This window comes from Seriola lalandi, unplaced genomic scaffold, assembly GCF_002814215.2.
Source record: "Seriola lalandi dorsalis isolate HSWRI2012SDOR001 ecotype SW California unplaced genomic scaffold, Sedor1 jcf7180002054311, whole genome shotgun sequence".
NCBI classification, from domain to species: domain Eukaryota; kingdom Metazoa; phylum Chordata; class Actinopteri; order Carangiformes; family Carangidae; genus Seriola; species Seriola lalandi.
The window spans coordinates 9,777-31,957 of NW_019524864.1; the positions used below are offsets into that span (position 1 = coordinate 9,777).

Sequence of the window (22,181 nt, forward strand, 5' to 3'; positions counted from 1 at the left end):
AATAAGGCGTGAAAAAACCCAATAAAAACCTCATTGTATAATAATTTTTAAAAAAAAGTAACAGTATAGTATGGCATGAAACGTCATAGTATAGTAAGGCATAAAAAATGACATAATATAGTAAGGTGGAAATAAACCTCATAAAAACACCACAGTATAATAAGATGTAACACATTAGAAAACATCACAGTATTCTAAGGCATACAAAACGTCATAAAAATGACATAAAATGACATAGTATAGTAAAGCGTGAAAAACGACATAGTATAGTAAGGCACAAAAATGTCATTAAAAACATCATAGTATAGTAAGGTATAAAAAAAACTTAATAAAAACACCACAGTATGATAAGATTTAAAAATATCAGAAAACATCACAGTATTCTAAGGCATACAAAACGTCATAAAAATGACATAAAATGACATAGTATAGTAAAGCGTGAAAAACGACATAGTATAGTAAGGCATAAAAATGTCTTTAAAAACATCATAGTATAGTAAGGTATAAAAAAAACTTCATAAAAACACCACAGTATGATAAGATGTAAAAATATCAGAAAACATCATAGTAATCTAAGCCATAAAAATTTCATAAAAATGACACAAAAATGACATAGTATAGTATGGCATAATAAAGTTATAGCATAGTAAGGCATGAAAACCATCATAAAAACACCATAATATAGTAAGGCGTAAAAAACGACATAGTATAGTAAGGCATTAAAATGTCATAGTATACTGAGGCATTAAAAATGTCATAAAACGACACAGTATACTAAGGTGTAAAAAAGGTCATAAAATCGTTACAGTATAGTATGGCCTAAAAAAGTCATAGCATAGTAAGGCATGAACAGCTACATAGTATAATAATGCATAAAAATGTTATAGTATAGTAAGGAATGAAATCATCATAAAAACGACATAGTATCATAAGACATAAAAACATCACGGTATAGTATAATATGCCTAAATTGGTTGTCTTGGAGATGTAGCCTCTTGGAGGGAACCTTGGAATGATCTAATATGACTTCACTTCAATCATAATGCGAATGAGTTCACTCAAATATTGGTAGGGACAATAGGTACCGTCCATATGCAAACTTATGTCCTTGGGATCATGATAATGATAATGATGCATTAATGGAGCTAATTCTTATACAATATACTGAGTAATCTTCTTTAGCAATACATCATATTCTGTTTTCTCATAACATATTTGAGTCAAATTTTAATCTGCAGTTTAAAACAAACTACAGGTGTCACAAATAAATGTAGTGGGGTAAAAGGTACAATATTTTCCTGTGGTGCAGGTACATAACAGTACGCAATTTGTACATGCCACAGGAAAAAAAAGATTTTTTAAATAATGGCATGGACATTATACTGTAATGGAACACAAACAAAATAAATAAAGTATCTATGTTCAATCTCCTGTGTGAGGTTATACCACATTAGCAGGCCTGCTTGCTCTTTGGTTCCCACCCTTCAATGTATGTGTGAATGTATGTGTGAATGTGTGTGTGTGTGTGTGTGTGTGTGTGTGTGGGTAAGTGTGAAGGGTTGACGAGACAATGGGGCATCAGTGACATTTCTGGTGTGTAGTCATGCTTGTTCTATGTCACACCAATGCCAGAAAAGTAATTTACACAGAGTGTGTATGCTCACGTGAGTGCGGTTTGTCATGTGTGTTTTTCTGTGGTTGCGTGGTTCTGATTAATTCACTGTTCCCGTGGAGAAACTTGGTTCTCCATTGCACAGCCCTCATTATACAGCTAAAAACATGTGAATACATTCACATCTAAAGGAAACAATAAGTACATGAGCCTGTGTCACAAAATAATCAGATTTTTAATATCACACCAGTGCACAAATGTCTTAATTTTAAGGTGCATGTGAGTCATAACTGAAACATAAAAATAGTATTTCACAAAAAGTCTCATTCTGTCACCAGCTATTGAACAATGTCTGAATCTGCTGTTTGTGTTCATTTAACCTTAACAGCTGTGGTTGGCTGCTAATTGAATTGCTCTTAGTCACACACACACACAAATACACACCAACACAAACACAAAGAGTGGCTGCTCCATCAGCTTGGTGGGGGTGTTTCTAGGGAATCAGCGCTGGGTAATTTGTTGTTTCCTTTCTCGAGCAGAGCAGAGGATTGCGAGACTGAAAAGTGAATGACATCAGTGTACTGAGACTGATTATGGATAATAGGGTGTTAGCAGCATGATCTGCTGGTGCAGAGAGAGAGAGAGAGAGAGAGAGAGAGAGAGAGAGAAAGATAGAGAGAGAGAGAGAGAGAGAGAGAGAGAGAATGTGTGGCAGTAAGAGGGGTCTATATTGGCGATGTGAGTCTGCAGTGAAGCATTCTGGGGCTTCGTGTTACAGGCCTTATAAGGGCCAGGGCCCCTGTGTCTCTGCTCGCCTTGGCTATTCTTAGGCTGTCTGTCCCTCACCCTCAGCAACCCTTCAGGCAAGAAACTCTTCTGCATCTTAATACTGAGTTTATTGTTGATTTTTGAGAGTTTCCACTTAGTGATTGGAGGTTTGTTGGGAGAGCTTTTGATTTCAGTAAAAGTTTGAGGATGTTATTCAGCCATGTCTCAGCTTGACTCTGTACTTTCTCTGTGTATGTGTGTCTTTCTGCACACGTGTGTATTTGTGTGCACAAATGCATGCCTGTGTGTGTGTATGTGTGTGTCTGTATTTGTGTGTGTGTCACAGAGGTTCCACAGCACCTGACCCACCCACCCACCACCACCACCACCACCACCACCCCAGGGTGTTTGTCCTGAGTGCTGGGAGCAGACGGGGATAGACGGTAGTGAAGCCAGAGCTGACGGACGGAGGAGGCGCCGGCTGGGACAAAAAGGATAGCAGGGGAGGAACGGAGAACAAGGGCACGCCGAGCAGGAGGAGAAAACCACACAGCCAGCAGGAGTTGCTAGCAGGAGGAGTGTTGACGTTTAACCGAAGATGAGTACGTACACAGTGACTCTGAATGGCCCTGCTCCATGGGGCTTCAGACTACAGGGAGGAAAGGACTTCAACATGCCACTCACCATCTCCAGGGTAAGGACAGAGTCACCCTCACAGACTCATATGTGTTGTGACAAAGCAACTTACAAGAAAAAGAAAAAGCAACAAGTGGTGTGACACTGACAAAATAACTCACAAACAAGGGCAAAGTGATAATCTGCTGTGCACCGGCATTGTCACGTTAGGATGAAATATGACAAAATAGTGCACCGACGATTTTAAATTGAAACTTCAGCACTCACCATGGTACACTGACTGTCTGACTTTGTCAAACTGATCTACTCAAAGATAATAAAAACCAACATACACATGCTCATCACACCTAACTCGTCCCTCTAACTTCAAAAAGCTTCACCTTCATCACATTTCCTGCTAGAGTAAACGTCACGTTGATGATTTGCAGGTGAAAAAATGTGTAGGTGTCTCAGGAAAAACCACATTATGTTGAAAAGTTCATGTTTTTTTTTAGACATCTAGGTTATATCTAACTACTGCTTCAACTTTTAAATGACTGAAAGTGAAGCAGGTTTATAAATGGACCTCCTACAGAGTAAAATACAGTCCCTCAAACAATTAAATGTGACCTAGATGAATGAAAACTGTCATTTGTCCAAGCAAATTTGGCTCAGTTTCAACTGGAAATCACCTTTTCACTTGGTTTGACTTTAATGCGTTTGCAAGTTCTCGGCTTCATCAAGCTCATGCCTATGCATGTGCATATGCGTGTGATATGTGTGTGCGCAAGTGTGATTTGTGTGTGCGTGTGAGCAGTGGCTGTACAGTGGCCAGTTATGTAATGTTGCTGTACATGATGATGGCAGGGAGGCTCAGATGTAATCTCCAGAGAGATTTCCAGAATAGACCAGCGGTGGAAGGACAGGAATACTTTCACTGGAGTGGAGGAGCTGCTGCTGCATTAGTTAACTTTTACTGCTGTTAGTTTTCATTAAAATTATACTTGGAACAAAAAAAAGAGTAAAACCGATACTTCGATTACTTTACATACAAGCTCAAATCTCTCCCCTCTTCCCCTCTAAATTTAACCTTGAAATATCGTAATCAACTAGAGTCACTAAAGTGGAATTCTTTTTTAGCACAGCAGAGTCAAAGAACGATTATTGAGGTTTTTGAGACTGATTGATTTATTTTAACTGTCAAGTCTCTTAAAAACTAAGACTAACTAAAGTTAAAGACTTGTTTCTACTCTTGCAAATGACAGCCGACAAAAATATAATTACTCTATTTTCTTATGTGTGCCATAAAACATCCTCCACCCTCAGTTTAGATAAAGAAGATATTCTTGAATATAATAAGAGTGCAAGAAAACTCGGGGCAAATAAAGTTCAGTCTACAAATAACAACAGCAGATTAGTTTTAACTTCTGCAGCAGATAGACAGGGTCTCTCTCTCTCCCTCTCTCTCTCTCTCTGTCTCTCCCTCTGGCAGGGTTGCTGGTGTATTTACAGCATTTCCTTTAAATAGCATGGGAGGAGATGTGGATGGATGGAGAGAGGTGAGCGAGGAAGCTAATGGCAGCTTGTGTTACCTTCAGTAAGCTTTATTCCTCGCTTATGGTCAGTTTCAGCTTTCGGAGCGGCTCCTGAGTGGACACCGTCACCGTGGAGGAACGGGTGGATGGATGGATGGACGGATGGAGGCTTGATAGAAAGGAAAGGAATGAGGTACAGAGGAGATGGTGTTTACCTGAGTTAGAACAGGGTGGATATTAACTCTCCACCTCCAGCTCCTCACTCCTCAGTCCTGCCTGATGCTCAGCTTTATTATATTGTTAGCCGTGCTATATGTGTGCTATATAGCTGTGTAGAGCTGTGGATCAATATAATATACTCTTATATTGTGTTAATCCACAGCTGTTAGTTTATTGTCTTCTGGTCCCAGTCTTAGGCAACTATAGGGGAAGTTTGATGCGAGTCTGGTATGACATTGTGTCACTGGATTTGTATTCATCCTGCGGTCATGAAAGGCTCTGGCAGGTTAACATAAAACACTTCAGCTTGACGTGACAACTCTGGGTGCTGTTACAGTTTGACGTAACTCAACCGCGGTTTGGATGTCAGCCTACTTTTGCCAAGAACTAAGAAAGGAAAGAGGAATGAAGACGGTGAATTCCTTACATCTTGTTAGTCACGTTGAAATGCCGGCCATGAAATATGTGACAAAACCAAACTGGTTTGCGCCTGTCCAGTGATTTTACATGAGTATGTTCGAGAGTGTGAGAGAGAGAGTGTCGTAGTTGCAGTGATGAAAAGCTGCTAAAATACAGTAGCACCCCTAATCCTAACCCTCTCAATATGTGTCATCCATGTCACTTCAGTCTATTTACATACTCTCATGAGGCTGAGATATTTCTAAGTGAATGAAAACAGCTCTCCGGTCTCTGATTGGCTGCTGTCATGAGCTTGTGCACGTGGGAAAAGTGAGAAAATATCCAGACTGACTTTGTGTCTTTTTATGGACCGATCTAATGCATTTCGACACACTATAAAACGTGCAAGAAACACAAGAAAAATGTCCTTGCTCAAACTCCAACACTGTCCAACACTATCTGTCCAAGGTAGCGCTGCTCTGTCTCTCTGTCTTTCTTCTCCATCTTCTGTTTGTCATCTGAAGTATTTGATTCATATGAAGACATGCATGGCAGAGTGCTCGAGTGGTGTCATGTGTCTACATGTGTGTTTGATTACACAGAGGCCACCGTGCTGAAATCATGTTATCACCTTGCCTTTCTGCTGTAACTTTGCTTTCTACACACACACACACATGCACACACACACACACACACACACACACACACACACATAATGACTGGAATTAAAATACTAAAGAAAGAAACACGTGCAAATAGCAAACACCAAGAAGGAGAGAGTTTGACAGGTGGAACAAAGACGAGTGACAGTGTGAGAAAAGCACAACTGAGAGAAATGGAGACAAATAAAAGGGAAATGTGGCTTGTAGAGAGGAACACTATTATTAATGTAAGCAGAAAAAAGGGATAAAATCAAGGAAGTCGTGAATGAATGTCAGCAGCAGGTGTGTGGGAGGGGTGTGGTGTGTGTGTGTGTGTTTGGGGGACGGCAGTGGGGGCTCAGCTGGGTCAATCACAGTCAAGCCGTAGGCATCAACAGCGCTGCTTATTTTTAACTCTAACGAGTTGACTGTAAGCCTAGACCCAGTCCTGTATGCCCCAGGCCTCAGAGCTCAGCTCAGACCTCCTCTGTGTGTAGTTTAACCACTGAAGTCTGGCTTTGCAGCACAGCCAGCAGAGTAAATACTCAGCTGAAGGTCAATAAAACATGGATGGCTATTGAAAAGAAGTGTAAAAAGAAAAAGTTTTTTGAAAACAGTTTTAGTTTAGTTTCTCAATCCCTTTACTTTATATCCTGTCCTCATCCTGTTTTAGCCTATACACCATTTTCACCTTTTCAATCCACATTAGAAATAAGATAATTCTGTCCTGCACATGCTATGGCTCTTTAAAAGAACTCTCGCTGCTTTTCTGCCCATCCATCTCAGTGATAAAGAGCCGTATTTGCTGCGGTGGAGACTGATTAGACTATGAGATAAAATGTGGTTCCACTCTGCTCATCACCCAAACGATGAACCTTTTATCCAGGCACTTCACATGCAGATCGGATGGATTAGTTTATTTTGCTTCATCAACTTTTTTTCTTCTTTACCTTTAATCCTCTTTCACTGAGCTGCTACATTCACAGCATAAGTGCTACGCGGAATGACTAAAAGACGAAATCACACATCAGCTGAGCTGTAAAGCTGTTTTGACCTGGAGTTTCAGGCAAAAATTAACAGTCAAATTAACAAATTTCATTTTCATTTTCCTGATATGCATCGAAGACTCTTAGGTTTTTCATTCACACCCACTTTGGGGAACTAATCCAGCATCCACAAATATTTACTCACTCTGTAACATATTTTTGTGTTTGTGTAACTGCAGTTTAGCGTGCGTGTTTCCTGAGGAATCTGTGTCAGTGGTCCTTGTGTGACCTGCCCTGTTGACCCCCCTCCATAGATAACTCCGGGCAGCAAGGCGGCGGGCGGCAGCCTGACCCAGGGCGACATCATCTCAGCCATTGACGGGGTTAGCACTGATGGGATGACGCACCTGGAGGCCCAGAACAAGATCAAGTCTGCCACCACCAAACTGGTGCTCACCATGCAGAAGTAAACAAGCAGCACACTTACACCGAAAACACCCGTCCACACAAACTTCAGTAGATGATGCAGAGGGAACTTTCAAGGTCCTGGTCCTGGATAATGTCAACCTCAGACAGAAAAGGATGTGGGATAAATCAGTGTCTTCAAAATAGCCACAAATGCTGCTTCACACATGTTTTAAGACACATACAAATACAAAAAGAAGTTTTAGTTACTTTTAACCCTCTGGAAAATCCAGAATATACAGTAAAAATATACAAATATATTTCAAGTTTTACTGCTGGACACAATATCAGTAAAGTTACCAGTTTCATACTGGTCAAGGATTGGCTCCTAAACTACTTGTGATGTCACAAAATCTTATTTGCATACACAAGCTAAACTCAGATTTAATGTGAGAACAGAAAAAACTTTACCCCCTCAACAGATCTGAAAACAGTCTTCTAGTTTCACACATCACTCTGCTGTGAAGCACCTAGGAACAATTTAATTTCCTGACCCTGTCAACAAATTAATTTCAAAGGCTATAATACTTTGTTGTCTAATCTACAGATCAAGACGCCCTGCACCAGTTCCCACAGCAACTCCAAGAATGGACTCACCCATGCCAGTCATCCCCCACCAGAAGGTATAAACACCCACAGTGTCCTCAAGTAAACACATAGAAAAAAATCAACACACACAAAATACCACTTATCCATACAACCACAATATGTATGTCTGCATACTTGTGCATATTTCTACATACGTCTGTCATTCCTGTTCTGTATTCTTGTCCTGTGTTTGTGAGAAGATCATCTTTACAACTCTTTAATGGTGCCACCAGGCAGTGTCCTGCTGCCCTCTAGTGTAAAATATTCACAGTGCAACTGCAGGCAGTCCTGTGCAGAGGTCAGAGGTCAGCAAACCACAAACACAAATCACATGACAGGAAAATTAGGAAAACACAAGCTGTTCCCTTAAGTCTCATTTAACTATATAGCTTTCTATTTAAAATATCTGGACCTTCTCCTGTCTTTTAGCAATTTAGAAAAGATGAAAGGGGAGATCAGGCCTTTCGGAGAAGTTAAAATGAAAATGTCAGTGTCCTATGAAATTTTCCAGGATAAAAAGCCCTCCGAAAGGAATGACTTCCAAGTGCTTAAAAAAGATCCAGAGCTCCTCTCGACCCCGGTCAAGGTTCCTGCCTCTTCTGCAGCAGCTGCCATATCTCCGCCAGGTCAGCGGGGGCAGTACAATTCCCCGATCGGCCTCTACTCTCCTGAAACTCTCAAAGAAATGATGCTGATGCAGGGCAAGTTAGGAGAAGGGTCGGCAGCTGCCGGGGGAGTTTCATCGCTGGGGTAGGTTACCAAAAGGACATTTAACCTCCGGTTATGTAACACTGAGAGGAGGTGATTTAACTCCTTCAGGGATCACCCCTAAAACCAACACACCCACAAGCTAATGTAAGAAAATTTAACATTAACTCTAGAGGAGTGGAGTCACGCCTTTGTTTAACCTCACATTAACAGGACCGTGATGAGAAAATATACTCAGAACTTTCCATCGCAATCCCAACATTCATTCCTCTCACACGTGGCACTATTTTGGGAGCGTACACACAAACATACCTGGACTGCATCCAGGTAACAGAATAGCAAGAGATCAGGCTACAGGGTCATTTGATGATCTTTATTACAGGCAGATCTGAGAGACTGAACTAAAGGTCGAGTGGCCTCAGCGCCCCATTCAAATGTTTTCTGATGCTGTCAAATTCGGCTGAAATTCAAGTGGTCGTGGTTGGAAGACGATATAAATGAGCCTCTTGGTTTCATCAGTTCTTGTGAATGGTACAGACCCATGTATTAATACACATTTGGAGCTGTGGGAAGACTGACTCAAAATACAGTACAGTGCCCATATTCATCATAATGTAGGATCTAGCTTTGATGCTCGCTCTCGAGTGACTTACTTCAATGCCTCTCTTCAATTCCCCTGCAGCGCAACACTAGCTAATGTTAGCATAGAAATGGAGTCAGCGACCATCACCACGAAGATACAGTAGTGAATCCCACCTGGCCAAACAGAAATGTGACCAAAACTATAGTCAACATGGGGTCAAACTATAGTCTTGCAAAGCCAGACCTATCTTAACACTTTGTTTTAGCACTATGCTAGTGCCGGACACTCAAATATAGTCTAAAATATCGTTTATAGTCAAACTATAATAGTCCAACCTTAGTTACCTCATCTATCAACATGATGCCGGTCAGTCACGTTCACTCTCATGTATGTCATGTTACTGTTTTGGATGCTGGCTGATGCCTATCTACGGAGCGCGAGCACATGCGCGAGCAACAGGATGCTGACTGCAGTTCAGTTAACGACCACCAGATCATTAATAACAAGGACTTTCTGAATGTTACATGAGTTTGGGTGAAGTCATGGAATACTTGTGGAGGTTAATTAAAGGCGTAATCTGCCTGGCCTCTGACATATAACATCCAGGTATCAGTCTCCACTAATGTGTTCCCCCTCTGGAGCTGAGCTGCTTTACAGTAAGGGCCAAGGATAAGTCAGGTGTCAGGAAATGTGCTCCAGAAACGACCGCAGGACGATGACGGCAAGTACCATGCCAACGGCCCCACCTCACCCGGTACATGGAGACTCTGATTCCTTTGGCACACACACTCACACACACACACACACACACACACACACACACACAGGAGAGAGCAGCTGTTGTACATGGTCATGGAATGTTCCGCTCCGATTACACACCATCATCCTGAATCCCCTGAATGCCTCTTTTCCAAACCTGAGATAAGACCCCCCCTATCTGTAGGGAGATGTCTCACATGTGAGGTGCTGCCGAGCACGTTCCACCTCACCTACTGTACCCTGAACACATCTGTGTACTGTATGGAGAGCCAAAGTCATGACACTAGATCCAGGTTTTCCTCCTGAAAAAAGCCTGTTCCTGGACTTTAATTTCCATATTTTGAGACAAATCAGCATCGAATACAGCACTAGGTCGATAAAAATAAAACTCTTACCTCTAAATTTTTTTTTTTCCAAATTACTAATTGTAATTTCTGCTGTTTCCATTAAAAAACAAATACTGAATAAACTAAAACTATTATATCATTTTTTGAAGAACTACAGCCCATACATACTGACAAACATACTGTTTGAAACAAGCCACACGACATATACTGCTGAGAAAGATGCCGAGGCTGTAAATTTTAATTATAAAATCTCAATGGGATTTTGAATGAGGTTTTCTCACCTCTGGAAGTTCCAGTTTCACTTTGGTTCCCTATTGACGCATTGGTCGGCTGATTTATGTGTTGCACTCTCAAGCACCGCCGTCATTACTGCAGTGGCAGCGTGACGACCAACAAATTTCACTGAGTTACTGACTCCTAAAGTGATAGTTTAAAACAAACATTAAGATACTGTCTCTTTTCGATCTCCGCTGTCTGGATGTGTAAGTGCAGGAATGACTTAGAAGTTGTTCACGATTTACTAATCAGGAACACATGATACTGAGATCTCGTAGATTAAAAGGTGAAATCCTGCAGTGCTGCAGTAATGGCAGCTTCTCTACTTCTGCCTGGATTCGTGGCTGCAGTTCTGACATAAGTGGATCAGGTGGTTCGTGTTGTGTTTGTGTATATTTGTGTCTGTTCTGTGCTAAATGTGTCTCTGCAGACCTCCCCGACCCCCCTCCTGCCCTGTGTCATGTGATTGAGACACTTCTGCCCTTGTCAGTCACTCCTGATGATGCAGGGGAAGCTGGGTTATATAGCCATTGCTATTCTTACCTTTACATGGGATTACAGGATAGCACTGATATTTGGATAGTTTCCCACAAACGCACGGTGCCATTGTTATCACCAAAATACCACTGGTGATTCATTACATTCTCTCCCTCTCTGTCTGCCTCTGTCTGTCCGTCCCTCCCTCTCTGGTGTGTTTCAGGTTATCGCAAACACAGCTGCAAAGTCAGTACCGTCACATTTGCCAGTATTCAATGTGCATGAAGTATGCCTCGGTAGAGAGAGTATACGTTTTTAGAGATCTGTCGCTGGTGATTCTGGTGTGAAGTGAAGTTGTGTCCAACATGGATTCATGTGTGTGAAGCTTCTATGTAACTGTAACAGCATATTGCGTGTGCTGGTCATTTGTTTCTTCAGGTAACGGCAACATGTTATTAACAGCACCTGGTCCCCTGAAGTGAAAAGTGAAAGTACATCTACTCAAGTACTGTACTGCAGTACGGTTTAAAGGTGCTACTTCACTTGAGTAAACTGTGCGAGACTTCCTACTTTTCCATCACAACATTTCACTCATTCGTCTATATCGATAAAGATTTTACAAAACATAGTTTACGAAATCATAATTTATAAACTACCTACAATTACAGTATATGGAGTAGGTTGACTTTAACATACGTAGAGTAACATACATATTAATACAGTTTAAAAGAAGCAAAATTAATGCTTTTATTTTGAATACTTGAATATATTTAATGCCAATACTTGATGATATCTGTTTTTCACCTCTGCTGGTCCTCTTTAGCTTTCATATTCATTGTGTGAATATGAATCTATTTACAGTTCATACTGTGAATAAATGCATGAGCAGTAGTGTGTATCAGTAAAACATCCTCTGCGTCGTGTGAGTGTCATTATGCATCATTTGAAAAAAAAAATGTCCAGTGGTCCTGTCAGTCTGGCCTGGTGGTTGTTGTGATAAATTAGCATGTTTGGTTTTCTTTGGACTGGTGTGTCAGCTTTATCGCTGTTTTCCTTTAGTAAGTGTTAAGTAGTTGTTAAACTGTGAATCAGGTTGGATTAAGCATCTGTCCCAGCTCCACACTACACAGTGATGTTAAACAGGATGCATTATGTACTAATACATTATATGTTAGTATATTTTTTTTATTTTAAAAGTTAACATACAACAAAATACATATTGTGCCCATTCACCGCTCCTATCCCTCCATCCACTAGAGGGTGCCTTCGTCAGCATTACTGCCATCTTTTTTTTTTAAGTGTAGATTTTTTTGTTTTCAGTTTTTCTATTATTCTCATTGTTGTCTCGGAAAATAATCTGCATCCTTGAGGGAAAAAAGTAACTTTAAACTGAATTTTGAGTTTTCTGAGTTTTCTAGTGGGAACACCCTTCAACCTCAAAAAATGCCTAGAATGTGTTTGTAGTATGGAACTGGGACATAGTTGAAGTATAGTGTGATGTGTATTTACTGTGAGTAGGTGAATACAGAGAGTACAAAAAGTTAATATTGAGCGGTACAAATGCCCCCCCCCCATCTGTCAGTTGCATTACTTCACGCTGACCCAGTTTCCTCCCTTCACTTTGGTGCTTTCTCTGTCGTTTCTCTCCTCTCAAATTCCCTTCTCCTCCCCCTGGCTGTTAACCCTCTCATCTTCACCCCTGCACCTGAAACCTGCTCTTCGACCCATTGACCTCTGACCCCTCCCCCCTCCCTCTGACACTGACAGTGTGGAGTACACTCCCAGCTTCAACCCCATTGCTCTGAAAGACTCAGCCCTGTCCACCCACAAGCCCATTGAGGTGAGGGGTCCGGGTGGAAAGGCCACCATCGTTCACGCCCAGTACAACACACCAATCAGCATGTACTCACAGGATGCCATCATGGACGCCATCGCAGGCCAGTCGCAGGCCAAGGGACACGACAGGTGAGGTCACACAACCAAACTAACCCCCTCTCCAGTATCTTAGGCGCTCTCTCCACTCACGCACCTGACAACACATCACACTGATCAAAGCGGCTAATGCGCCGAAAAATTAAAGCGTTGGTTCACCCAAATTACAACAACAAAATAATCCATTCTTTCACACATGGGCTGCTACAGCATGTAGTCAAGCAGAGAGTTTCGGACCTCTTTGTCTAGGTTTTATCTTTGTCTAAGATTTGTGCCTCCACCCTCAATATAATGTTGCTAAAAGAAATGTCTCGTAGATACTTACAGCATTGAAAATCTATGTATAAAAAAAATTTGTAATGACACATCTTTCCAGAAACAGTATCCTGGCCTCTCTCTCTCTCTCTCTCTCTCTCTCATTGACAAAAGTAAAAGTCCTGTTTAGTTTTTGTATAGACGGTGTTAAATGCAGCAGTTCCAAGTATGTGATCCTTAAAGAAAAGTCTAGCTACAAAAATCTAAAACAAAACAAACAACAAACAAAAGTTATTAACAAAATTAGCTGAGCCATTCACTGCCCCAAACTGATTATTAATGTATTATTATTATTAATGTATTACTGATTATTATGAGTATTTAAATAAAGTGAATATTAATTAAAACTGATGGCCATAACCTAAATCTTTAGTTTCATTAAATTATCCAGGATCCTTCCTGGACCAGCAGCTCAAATCTTGCAGATGGGTATCTCACAAGCTCTGCAAAAAAAAAAAAAAAAAAGGAAGAATTTTTTTTTCTAATCTAGGTGAACCAACCCTTTAAGATACTTTGCCTGAGAAGCCCAAACAAAAAGCAGCTTTTAAACGTATAGAATACCTTGAGCTGCTACAACTCGGATGTCTACTCTACTGTACGTATGGCCGGGCTTTTCCTTGTTGTCCGTGTTCGCGCCACGTACTCCTCCCTGCCTTTCACCCACTTTCCTCTGCTCATTCCATCCACAACCAACCAACCACACCTGTGCTGTCCTGCACCCATCCCTTCCCATCTTCCCTTCCCGGTTGTGACCCCAGTGAGGAGGCGGGCTCCCCCCTGGCGTAAGTACAGCAGCGCTCCTTTTCCATCCTGCCTCGCCTCATACATGTGTCTCCTTCGTCTCATGATTTCATAACAGCTTGTGCATTGCTCCATATGTCACATACACTAATATCAAACTGAAAATGTTCCTCGGCATCTATTTATCTATTTTAATGTGTTCATGTTTTTACATCTGTTCCTGACGTGTTACGTGTCAAACCAAGGTGTTTGATGAATAAACTCACTAACCACAAGGGCATCATGGACTGGTTATATGTGTAGAAGTACTTAGAAGTACTTTGGTCAGAGTGTGAGAGTGCAAGTCGTGTTTGGGTCTGTTCTGGAGTCCTCAGCTGAAGAAAAAGCAGCCAACAGCATCAAAGCCTGAGGAACCTGATGGGATTTCATGGCATGGGAATGTTCTGAGTATCGAATCACAGGTTTTCAAACAACTACTGCCCGATCAGTATTGACTGACTTTTCTAACACTCATTAAAGAATGCTGAAAAAACACTATTCAGTTATGTTGCTGTGTAAACTCACTCCAGTATTTACCATGTACTGTACACTACTGACACCTCCCGGGATAAACCATGGGACAACACGTATACAGTGAATGTAAACGATGAACAAACAGACTGTACTGTTTCATCTCAACAACCTCTGCAGCTCTCATGTAACAATACATTGACGCTCCCTAGTGGTACTTTAAGGAAAAGGCACCATGACTGGAAAGCAACACACAGACTGCAACACTCTCACATTCACCAATATTATTGCTATAAACAAAAACCTATGTAATTAGAATAATTTGAAAAATGCATAAACACACCATGAAATGTGAAGTTAAAATACTTGGGAGCAACTTAACAGCACCTGAAAGTTGTAGCATTTCTGACCACACCAGTCATCAGTAATGATGCGTGTGGTCACAGGTACATCAGATTTGAAACTTGAAACTACTGCTGAAATGTTAGTGCCAATATATATAATATCCCTCTACCATAAGTTAACAGGCAGGTACCATCCATTCTTTTTTATGCTGGAGGAAGGAAATGAAGTTTTGTCAAGTTTGAGGCTTAGGACAACTTGACCTACAGGGTAAGGGTCAGGGTTAGGGGTAAACATATTTGGTATCTTAGAAAATGCTTAACCCTTCCTGTATGTTATTAACTTTTTAATTCTCCCAGTTTGACACACAGAATGGACATACCCAAATATACTCAAAAAAAAGATAGACGTAATACAACTCTAACAGTACTCTCCACCCTGCAGTGTTCTGCCTGTCAAGGACCCTGTGGTAGACTGTGCATCTCCGGTGTACCAGGCAGTGATCAGGCCAGGAGAGGTAAACCAGGACATGTCTGAGTGGGCTCGTCGCGCTGCCAACCTGCAGTCCAAGAGCTTCAGAATGCTGGCCCACATCACTGGCACTGAATACAGTCAGTACATTGACTACTTTATTTTTTTCTTTATTCCATCCTGTGGCTGTCCATACTTTCTCTCTTGACCTTCTTGATACTCATCTCTGCTAATCCTCACTTCTTGTTCAGACTCAGTTATCGTCTCATTAGTGAGTCCTTAACAAGTGTCTCTCTCCATACAGTGCAAGACCCAGATGAGGAAGCCCTGCAGAAGTCGAGGTAAGGGGGAGTTGTTACAGACTCCTCACTTTTGCAGACTGCAGCACTTCAGTTTTGCATGCAACTTTTTTTCCTGGATACATAATAATAACACTTGCTCATGTCCAACATTTTGCGAAATCTGCTTATTTGCTCTTCATTAGATGAGAAAATCAAATGTCTGTACTGTAATTAAGCTACGAGACTGTGCTCCCATAGGTCATTTGTGCAAGCAGCTTGTCACGACCCATAGTTAACGCTTTATTAGGTGACATCTAGTGGTTGTGTGAGACAGCATCAGTCTATCCAGCAAATGCCCCAAAACAACACGTTCATATTCAAGTGACAAAGATAATATCTCTCAAATATTAGCATTACATTTGAACCACTGTGGTATTTTGCCAAATACCTTCAGAGCAACGCTAAGTGTTTTTCATCTCCCGTTGGTTTTTCAAACATTGACAGGTAATTATTTTTCAGGGAAATGAATGCTTACCATTGTGACTCAAATGCAAATACATGAGACAAACTGGGGCTACTCGAGCTTGCTAATTAACTGTTGTGTCTTGTTTGCTGGTAGAATCATTTTGTTATGTGAAGACAAAGCCAGGCTAGCTGCCCGCCCCATTTCCAGGCCTTATGCTAAGATAACAATCTACCGGCTTTATGTGTACTGCACAGACATGAGAGTGCTATCAATCTTCTCATGGAACTCTTGGCAAGAGAGCAAATAAGTGTAGCTACTCCAAAATGCTGAGTGATTCTTTTAAAAAAGTAATTAATTGATTACCTGATGTAAGAGTCTTGTCCTTCCTTCCTCACCATCAGGGAGAAGTTTGAGTCCGAGGTGAAAGGGCCTCGCTTTGCCAAGCTGAAGAACTGGCACCACGGACTGTCTGCACAGATCCTCAACATCCAGGAATAAAGAGGAACAGGAGAGAAGAGAGAGAGAGGCAGAGAGGAGGACGACGACATGTATAGGAGGACATGGACAAAAGCACAGGAGTTAACAGGAAGTGGGGATAAATTATGGAGGAAAAAAAGGAGCAGCAGGAGGAGAAAACTCCTCAGCGATGTGAGATAGTGTCGTAGACTAGATTAGTAGAATGTGAGGTACTAACTGTTAGTGTGAGAATGCTCTGTGTTCATAAGCTCAAGGTTACCTGTCAAATGTATCTGTCCACTGCTAAGACCTGATGTCGCATTTGGGTTTTTCTTTCTTTCTTTGTTCCCTGTTTGTTTGGGTTCTGTCTCTCTTACATGAAAGGGAAATTGTACAAAAAATAATAAGTATTCAAGTGAAAATGCAGAACTGATGTTTCTTTTATGTATCCAGTACATAAACCGCATACACAAACTTAGGAATTCTAACACAATCAGCATGCTTGTGAGAAGGCACACATGGACAAACACACACACACACATAGAGGTTTATCTACATGCACATATACAATATGTAAAAAAAAATGCACTCAAAAATGTACTGATATCAATGTGAATAAATGTTTTCTTAAAACTATAGAGCTGAGTGAACTGTTGCAAACCCACAAATGAAATGATCGTGTCGCCCTCTGTCTTTGAAATCAAAACTGGAGGCATGGTGCAGTGTCATGATTGATAGAAACATTCCTCAATAAATGAGTCACATTTCCTGTCACTGCTAGTGCCACTGGGATACCAGATGGGCTGTTTTGACTTTGCAAATCAGAGTGTCATTCAAGAGGAGCATCTGATAGCTTTTGACAGGATAATATGATTGCATATTAGCTGGTGGCACCATGGACAGTGACATAGTTATTGTGGCAGGGGGGACAAAGCCTCAAATATACCCTGCATGAGGAGCTGAATATTACTGCTGCTGCATTCTCAGTTTGTCTCTGTTAAATGAATGTGTGGCACAAAAGAAAGACATTTCTGATGATGGAGCAGATGAGTTGGACATTCTACCTCTGAGGATTTGATTCATCATCATCATCAACCTTTATCTATTGTCTTGGGAATACATTGAGGAACAAAAACAAACAAAACAAACAAAAACATTAAAATTTCAAAGATTTGAAAGCATTTTCTAAATTGTCCTAATGTTATCAGGGAACTGATATTTAGTGTGCGTTGTAGGTTATCCCATGAGTTTTAAGCAACTAATATCGATAAGCAGCCTTTCCAAATCAGGGAATATGCAGTGTGATCCGGTCCTGACAGCGGGTTTGATTCAATAGAATTAGCCAACAATATAAAATCATGTCATCTGCATATAAATGAACGTTAGTTATTTAACGATCAGGTAACATGATGATATAAATTGTGAAAAGGACAATTGAACACTGAAGCTGATTGAACATCACCTGTTCGCATCCATAAGCAATCGGGTCACAACCGATATTCAGTAGGTTTTGTAAGACGCTTTTGACAAGTCGATGAACAAAGCAGCACAATGCTTCTTTTCATCCACCACAGTCACAATATCATTTAAAATGAAATGTTTACTGTACACCTCCAGCAGACACACGGAAACATTAGCATCAATTTTGAGTCATGTTTCTGGCCATCTGTCAAATGTTAGTGTCCCCACCAACTCCTGAGGGACATATCTGGCGTTTAGCTAACTAGCTTACATATCTTTGACTTTATTTAGCTTGAAGTCAGCTACTTTTCAAAAACTTTGTCTGCATGCCATTTGGTGCAGGATTTTTAGAATTTCTTTTGCTAAAAACAGTTGCCTGCTGTACATGGAAATGACTCTGCTGAGAACAGTGAGACCAAAACAGTGAAGTTGCAGACTGAAAAACCAAATCAATGAGCTGAAAGATACTAAACTGCTCTATAAATCTGAAGGGAATAGCAAAATCGAGGAATAATTCTGTGTGGGTTTGGCACCACTAGCCATTTGACCCATTATTATAATATGGATTAGTGCAGCTTTAAGTCATAGAAATGGGGATTTGAGACTTATAGGACATGGCTGCTATGATGTTTTACTTCCTTAATACCTGACTCCCTACACACTTGACTTGAACCACTGAAAGGACTTGTTCTCAGGTATGTGAAAAAAAAACAAAAAAAACATTACCACAACTTAAAATGAAAACAATCATATTCTGTGCATCTTAATGGTCAGCATGACTTGCAATTTGCTTATGAGGATTCTTAACTTGACTTGGATTTGCCCTCTAAAAAGCTTCAGCTCTTCAAGTGATGATTTTTACAGCTTATAATTTGACCAATTATAGTCTGAATAGTCTTTTACATTCTAACCAGACCATCGTTACAGCCACAATGCTGCGTCATGATGTTAAATTTCTTGTGATCACCAGAGGGCAGTACAATTCTGAACATTCAAAGACCCAAAAGACTAGACGTCCTCCATGCAACAGTAAAACAGCACTTCATGGCTCAGTGAACTCCAGATAAATCACTTTACCCTTCTCACTTTTACTTCATCAGATATATATGTATACAAGAGAAGTGCCAAGAGTATTATTACACAGCAACAGATTTTATTTTTGCCCACAATTATTTCTCTCTGCATGCTCCCTTTTGATTAAATGGAGCTGTGGACATATTAAAAGCATCCACAGAATTGCTGTGCTGCTGAGTCGGCAAGTTTGGCAGAAAAAGGACGAGGATGAGGAGGAGGAGGAGGAAGAGGAGGAGGGCGGCAGTTGTGACTCATTCAGGTGGAGATGACAAAGCATTTTCTCTTCTCACACAACAATAAAAATGCTCTATTTTGTATTAATCCAATGTAATTCAGATCAGTAATGCTTTACTGACCTTCCATCTTCAAAAAGCATAATGTATGAATAGAATAATACATACAACAAACTACTGAAACACAATATATAAATAACTGCATGAAATGAATGAATCAAATCTTTCAGACAATCTGTGTGATGCAGTTACAGATTACATGACAAAATCTCACAAGGCATATGATGTGGAAAGAAATCCTCTTCACTTTCCTGTGCTGAAGCTCGGTTGGTTATGTAACAGTTCTCACAAGCTCAGCATCTAGAAAGGTGTGTCCACAGCAACGTGTCAATCAAAATATGCAAACAGCAAACCGGAGGCTGCGCTGAGCATGAGTGAGAATCATCAGGAGGAAGATGGATGAGAGTGGAGGGATGGCTGAGGGGCGGGGTTGCAGCATGACTTGAAAATGCTGCAGCATCCGGCCGTCTCTCCTCCTCTTCGCTCCATCTCGTGCATACCGGTCGTTCCCTCCCTCCCTCTCTCTCTCAGTCTGCGTGCTGTAGCCCTGCTGTGCGGTCCTCTCAGCCCTCTGTTGTAGCACCAAAGGGAGGAGGAGCCACCGGCACACACACTCACACACGCATACTCACACAGACACACACGCTCTGACATCTCACATCATCTCTTTCGCACACTCACTGTAAGCACCAGCCAAGCCAGCCAAGGCCCGTTTGGAGCAGGGGAGCCCAGCCGTCTCATCGCCCAAGATGGATGTACTGATGAAGGGGTTCTCCATGGCCAAGGAGGGAGTGGTGGCCGCCGCAGAGAAGACCAAAGCCGGCATGGAGGAGGCAGCAGCCAAGACCAAGGAAGGGGTGATGTATGTAGGTATGTAACACATCCTATCTGTGGAAAGTTGGTAAGTCTTGCGGGGAGATGCATTTATTTTATGGCGCATGTCGTTGCATCATGTGTTTTTGCACCGTTTGAGGTGGGGTCCCATGGGTGTCCATGTCTGGGACATTTTTGAGAGGGGAGCAGAACAGAGGAAGGAAGAGGAAGAGGAGGAGGAGGAGGAAGAAGAAGGGAAAAAAGAAAGAAAGGAGGGGATGGAGTGAGGGCTGGCAGGATACTGCTGCAGGACTGGTGCAGGGCAGAGGGTGGGGGTCTGAAAGACAGAGGGACAGACAGTGTTAAATTAAATACAGCACTGAAGCCCCCTGAGACTCTGCTTATCTGCCTTTTTAAAAATTCATGATAGAGTTGACCTACATTTAGCAGAATCCCATACATTCTTTTGAGGTATATTCATATATATGTTAAAAATAAATGTATAAATTCAAAATAAAAATGGTATAAATAAGTATATGAGGACACAGTATTTAAAATAACAAAAAAATTGTGAATTTATACTTTTTAAAGAAGCTTCAGATGCTGTGTGTTCCTTCTGTTGTATGCTGCACGTTTATATTAGCTCGAGCAGCAACTGCGTCACATCTCAAGGTTACCCCGAGTGCTAGGCTTTTTAGGCCGCTTGAGAGGGGAGGGAGGGGTGGGGGTGTAAAAGTAAGAAGGTGGGTGAGGAGTCAGCGGAGTGGAAGTCTACGTCGTGGTCGCTGTCGTCTGCAGTCTGTCTCTTCAGCACTTTGACTGACTGTCACACGGCAACAGCTTAATGATGATGATGGTGAGAATAGACAAAACAAAGTGTCAATGACACAAGTTGAAAGAGTGGGGGGGGGGTGTAGACAGGGAAAGGATCACTCTTGAGCACTGCAGCAATTTGTCCCCCCCACCCCCCACCCCTCCTCAGTCCACTGGATTTTCCTGCCAGTGCATGCTGCTTTGATGACTAACCACCTTCCTTCCTGACAGCTTTTAACCCCCCCCATCCCCCACATACCAAAATACCACCAACCTCACCAACCCACCCATTCCAGGGAAAAATGGAAGGATGCAGAGATGCAGGGGAAGAGACATAGACAGAAAAGATGGAGAGAGAGAGAGAAAAAAGGGAGGGGTGTTATGTCAGAAAAGGCTTTGAGCTTCTGGTCTCGTGGCTCCGGGATGAACAGATGGAGGGACAGAAAGAGAGAGACAGGTGACATGTCGTGATTGGGGGTGGGGGGGTGGATGATGGAGGCGGTGGAGGGATGAAACTCGCTAGAAAAATGGAACCTGGATGTCCCAGAGAGTACAGGGTGGTGACAAGCTCAGGTAAAGGAGGGTGGAGGAGAGACGGAGAAGGGGAGAAGGGGAAGGAAAGAGGTGGGCGGGTGGGAATGCAGATCACAGGCGGAAGGAGCAGGAAAAGAGAGAGGGGATGTGATCGCTGAAGTGAAGAGGGTCGATGGCCATGATAAACCACTGTATCTGCCTGCAGCAGAGTGCATACGTCAGCATGTGACAGTATCAAGGTCTGCACGCTCACTTTGACACACAGGCCAGACGTGGACAGACAGCAGGACGTGATTAAATGGAAAAAAAAAAAAATTAAAAAAATCCCTGAACACAAGCTGCCACAAAATAGCTGCAATGATCTGTTTTTTATGATGTTGTTTAGATGGTTCTTTTTAGAATTATAGTGTTTTTTATTTATAGTTTTATGTTATAGATACGGATATAAGGATATAATCAATTTTGATTAATCTAATGGAAGAATAAACTCAACCTTGAACCATAAAAATCCTGAAAAATCTGATTTTTCTTTTAAGAAATCCTCAGTTATATACAATAAAAGGGTTCTAGGTCCTAGATCTTCTGCACTGATATTCAAATAAAGCTTTAGTAATTTTTCCAGAAAAGGATTTGTGCTTTAGCTGCCCTGCTATTTATTGAAAAAGATCTATTGGATTTTTTTTTTTTTTTTTGGGGGGGGG

At 41.4% G+C, this 22,181-nt stretch overlaps 2 protein-coding genes and 1 long non-coding RNA gene across 5 annotated transcripts in view; 2 read left to right on the plus strand and 1 right to left on the minus strand.

The window, feature by feature from the left end:
• Positions 1 to 2,728: 2,728 nt before the first annotated feature.
• Positions 2,729 to 17,128, plus strand: ldb3b (LIM domain binding 3b). 2 transcript variants are annotated; one of them, XM_023406572.2, is made up of 9 exons: positions 2,730 to 3,074; positions 7,090 to 7,241; positions 7,788 to 7,863; positions 11,202 to 11,224; positions 12,746 to 12,943; positions 13,984 to 14,007; positions 15,263 to 15,429; positions 15,594 to 15,630; positions 16,438 to 17,128. In XM_023406572.2, the coding sequence occupies exons 1-9, from the start codon at positions 2,979 to 2,981 to the stop codon at positions 16,532 to 16,534; spliced, it is 870 nt and encodes a 289-aa protein (XP_023262340.1). In that variant the 5' UTR covers positions 2,730 to 2,978; the 3' UTR covers positions 16,535 to 17,128. The 2 variants fall into 2 exon arrangements, with proteins under 2 accessions (XP_023262341.1, XP_023262340.1); XM_023406573.2 differs by lacking the exon at positions 13,984 to 14,007 and having other exon boundaries at positions 2,729 to 3,074.
• A 1,956-nt stretch (positions 17,129 to 19,084) lies between these two features.
• The window catches only part of LOC111655217 (uncharacterized), a 6,205-nt gene continuing 3,108 nt past the window's right edge, over positions 19,085 to 22,181 (minus strand). Inside the window, exon 3 of the long non-coding RNA XR_002760791.2 lies at positions 19,085 to 20,470. This is a non-coding gene — a long non-coding RNA (uncharacterized LOC111655217). The remainder of the gene's footprint in view (positions 20,471 to 22,181) is intronic.
• Positions 20,070 to 22,181, plus strand: part of sncgb (synuclein, gamma b (breast cancer-specific protein 1)) — a 7,973-nt gene continuing 5,861 nt past the window's right edge. For both annotated transcript variants that reach the window (XM_023406537.2, XM_023406538.2), the window contains exon 1: positions 20,070 to 20,190. In XM_023406537.2, coding sequence (XP_023262305.1) covers positions 20,070 to 20,190 — 121 coding nt within the window. The remainder of the gene's footprint in view (positions 20,191 to 22,181) is intronic.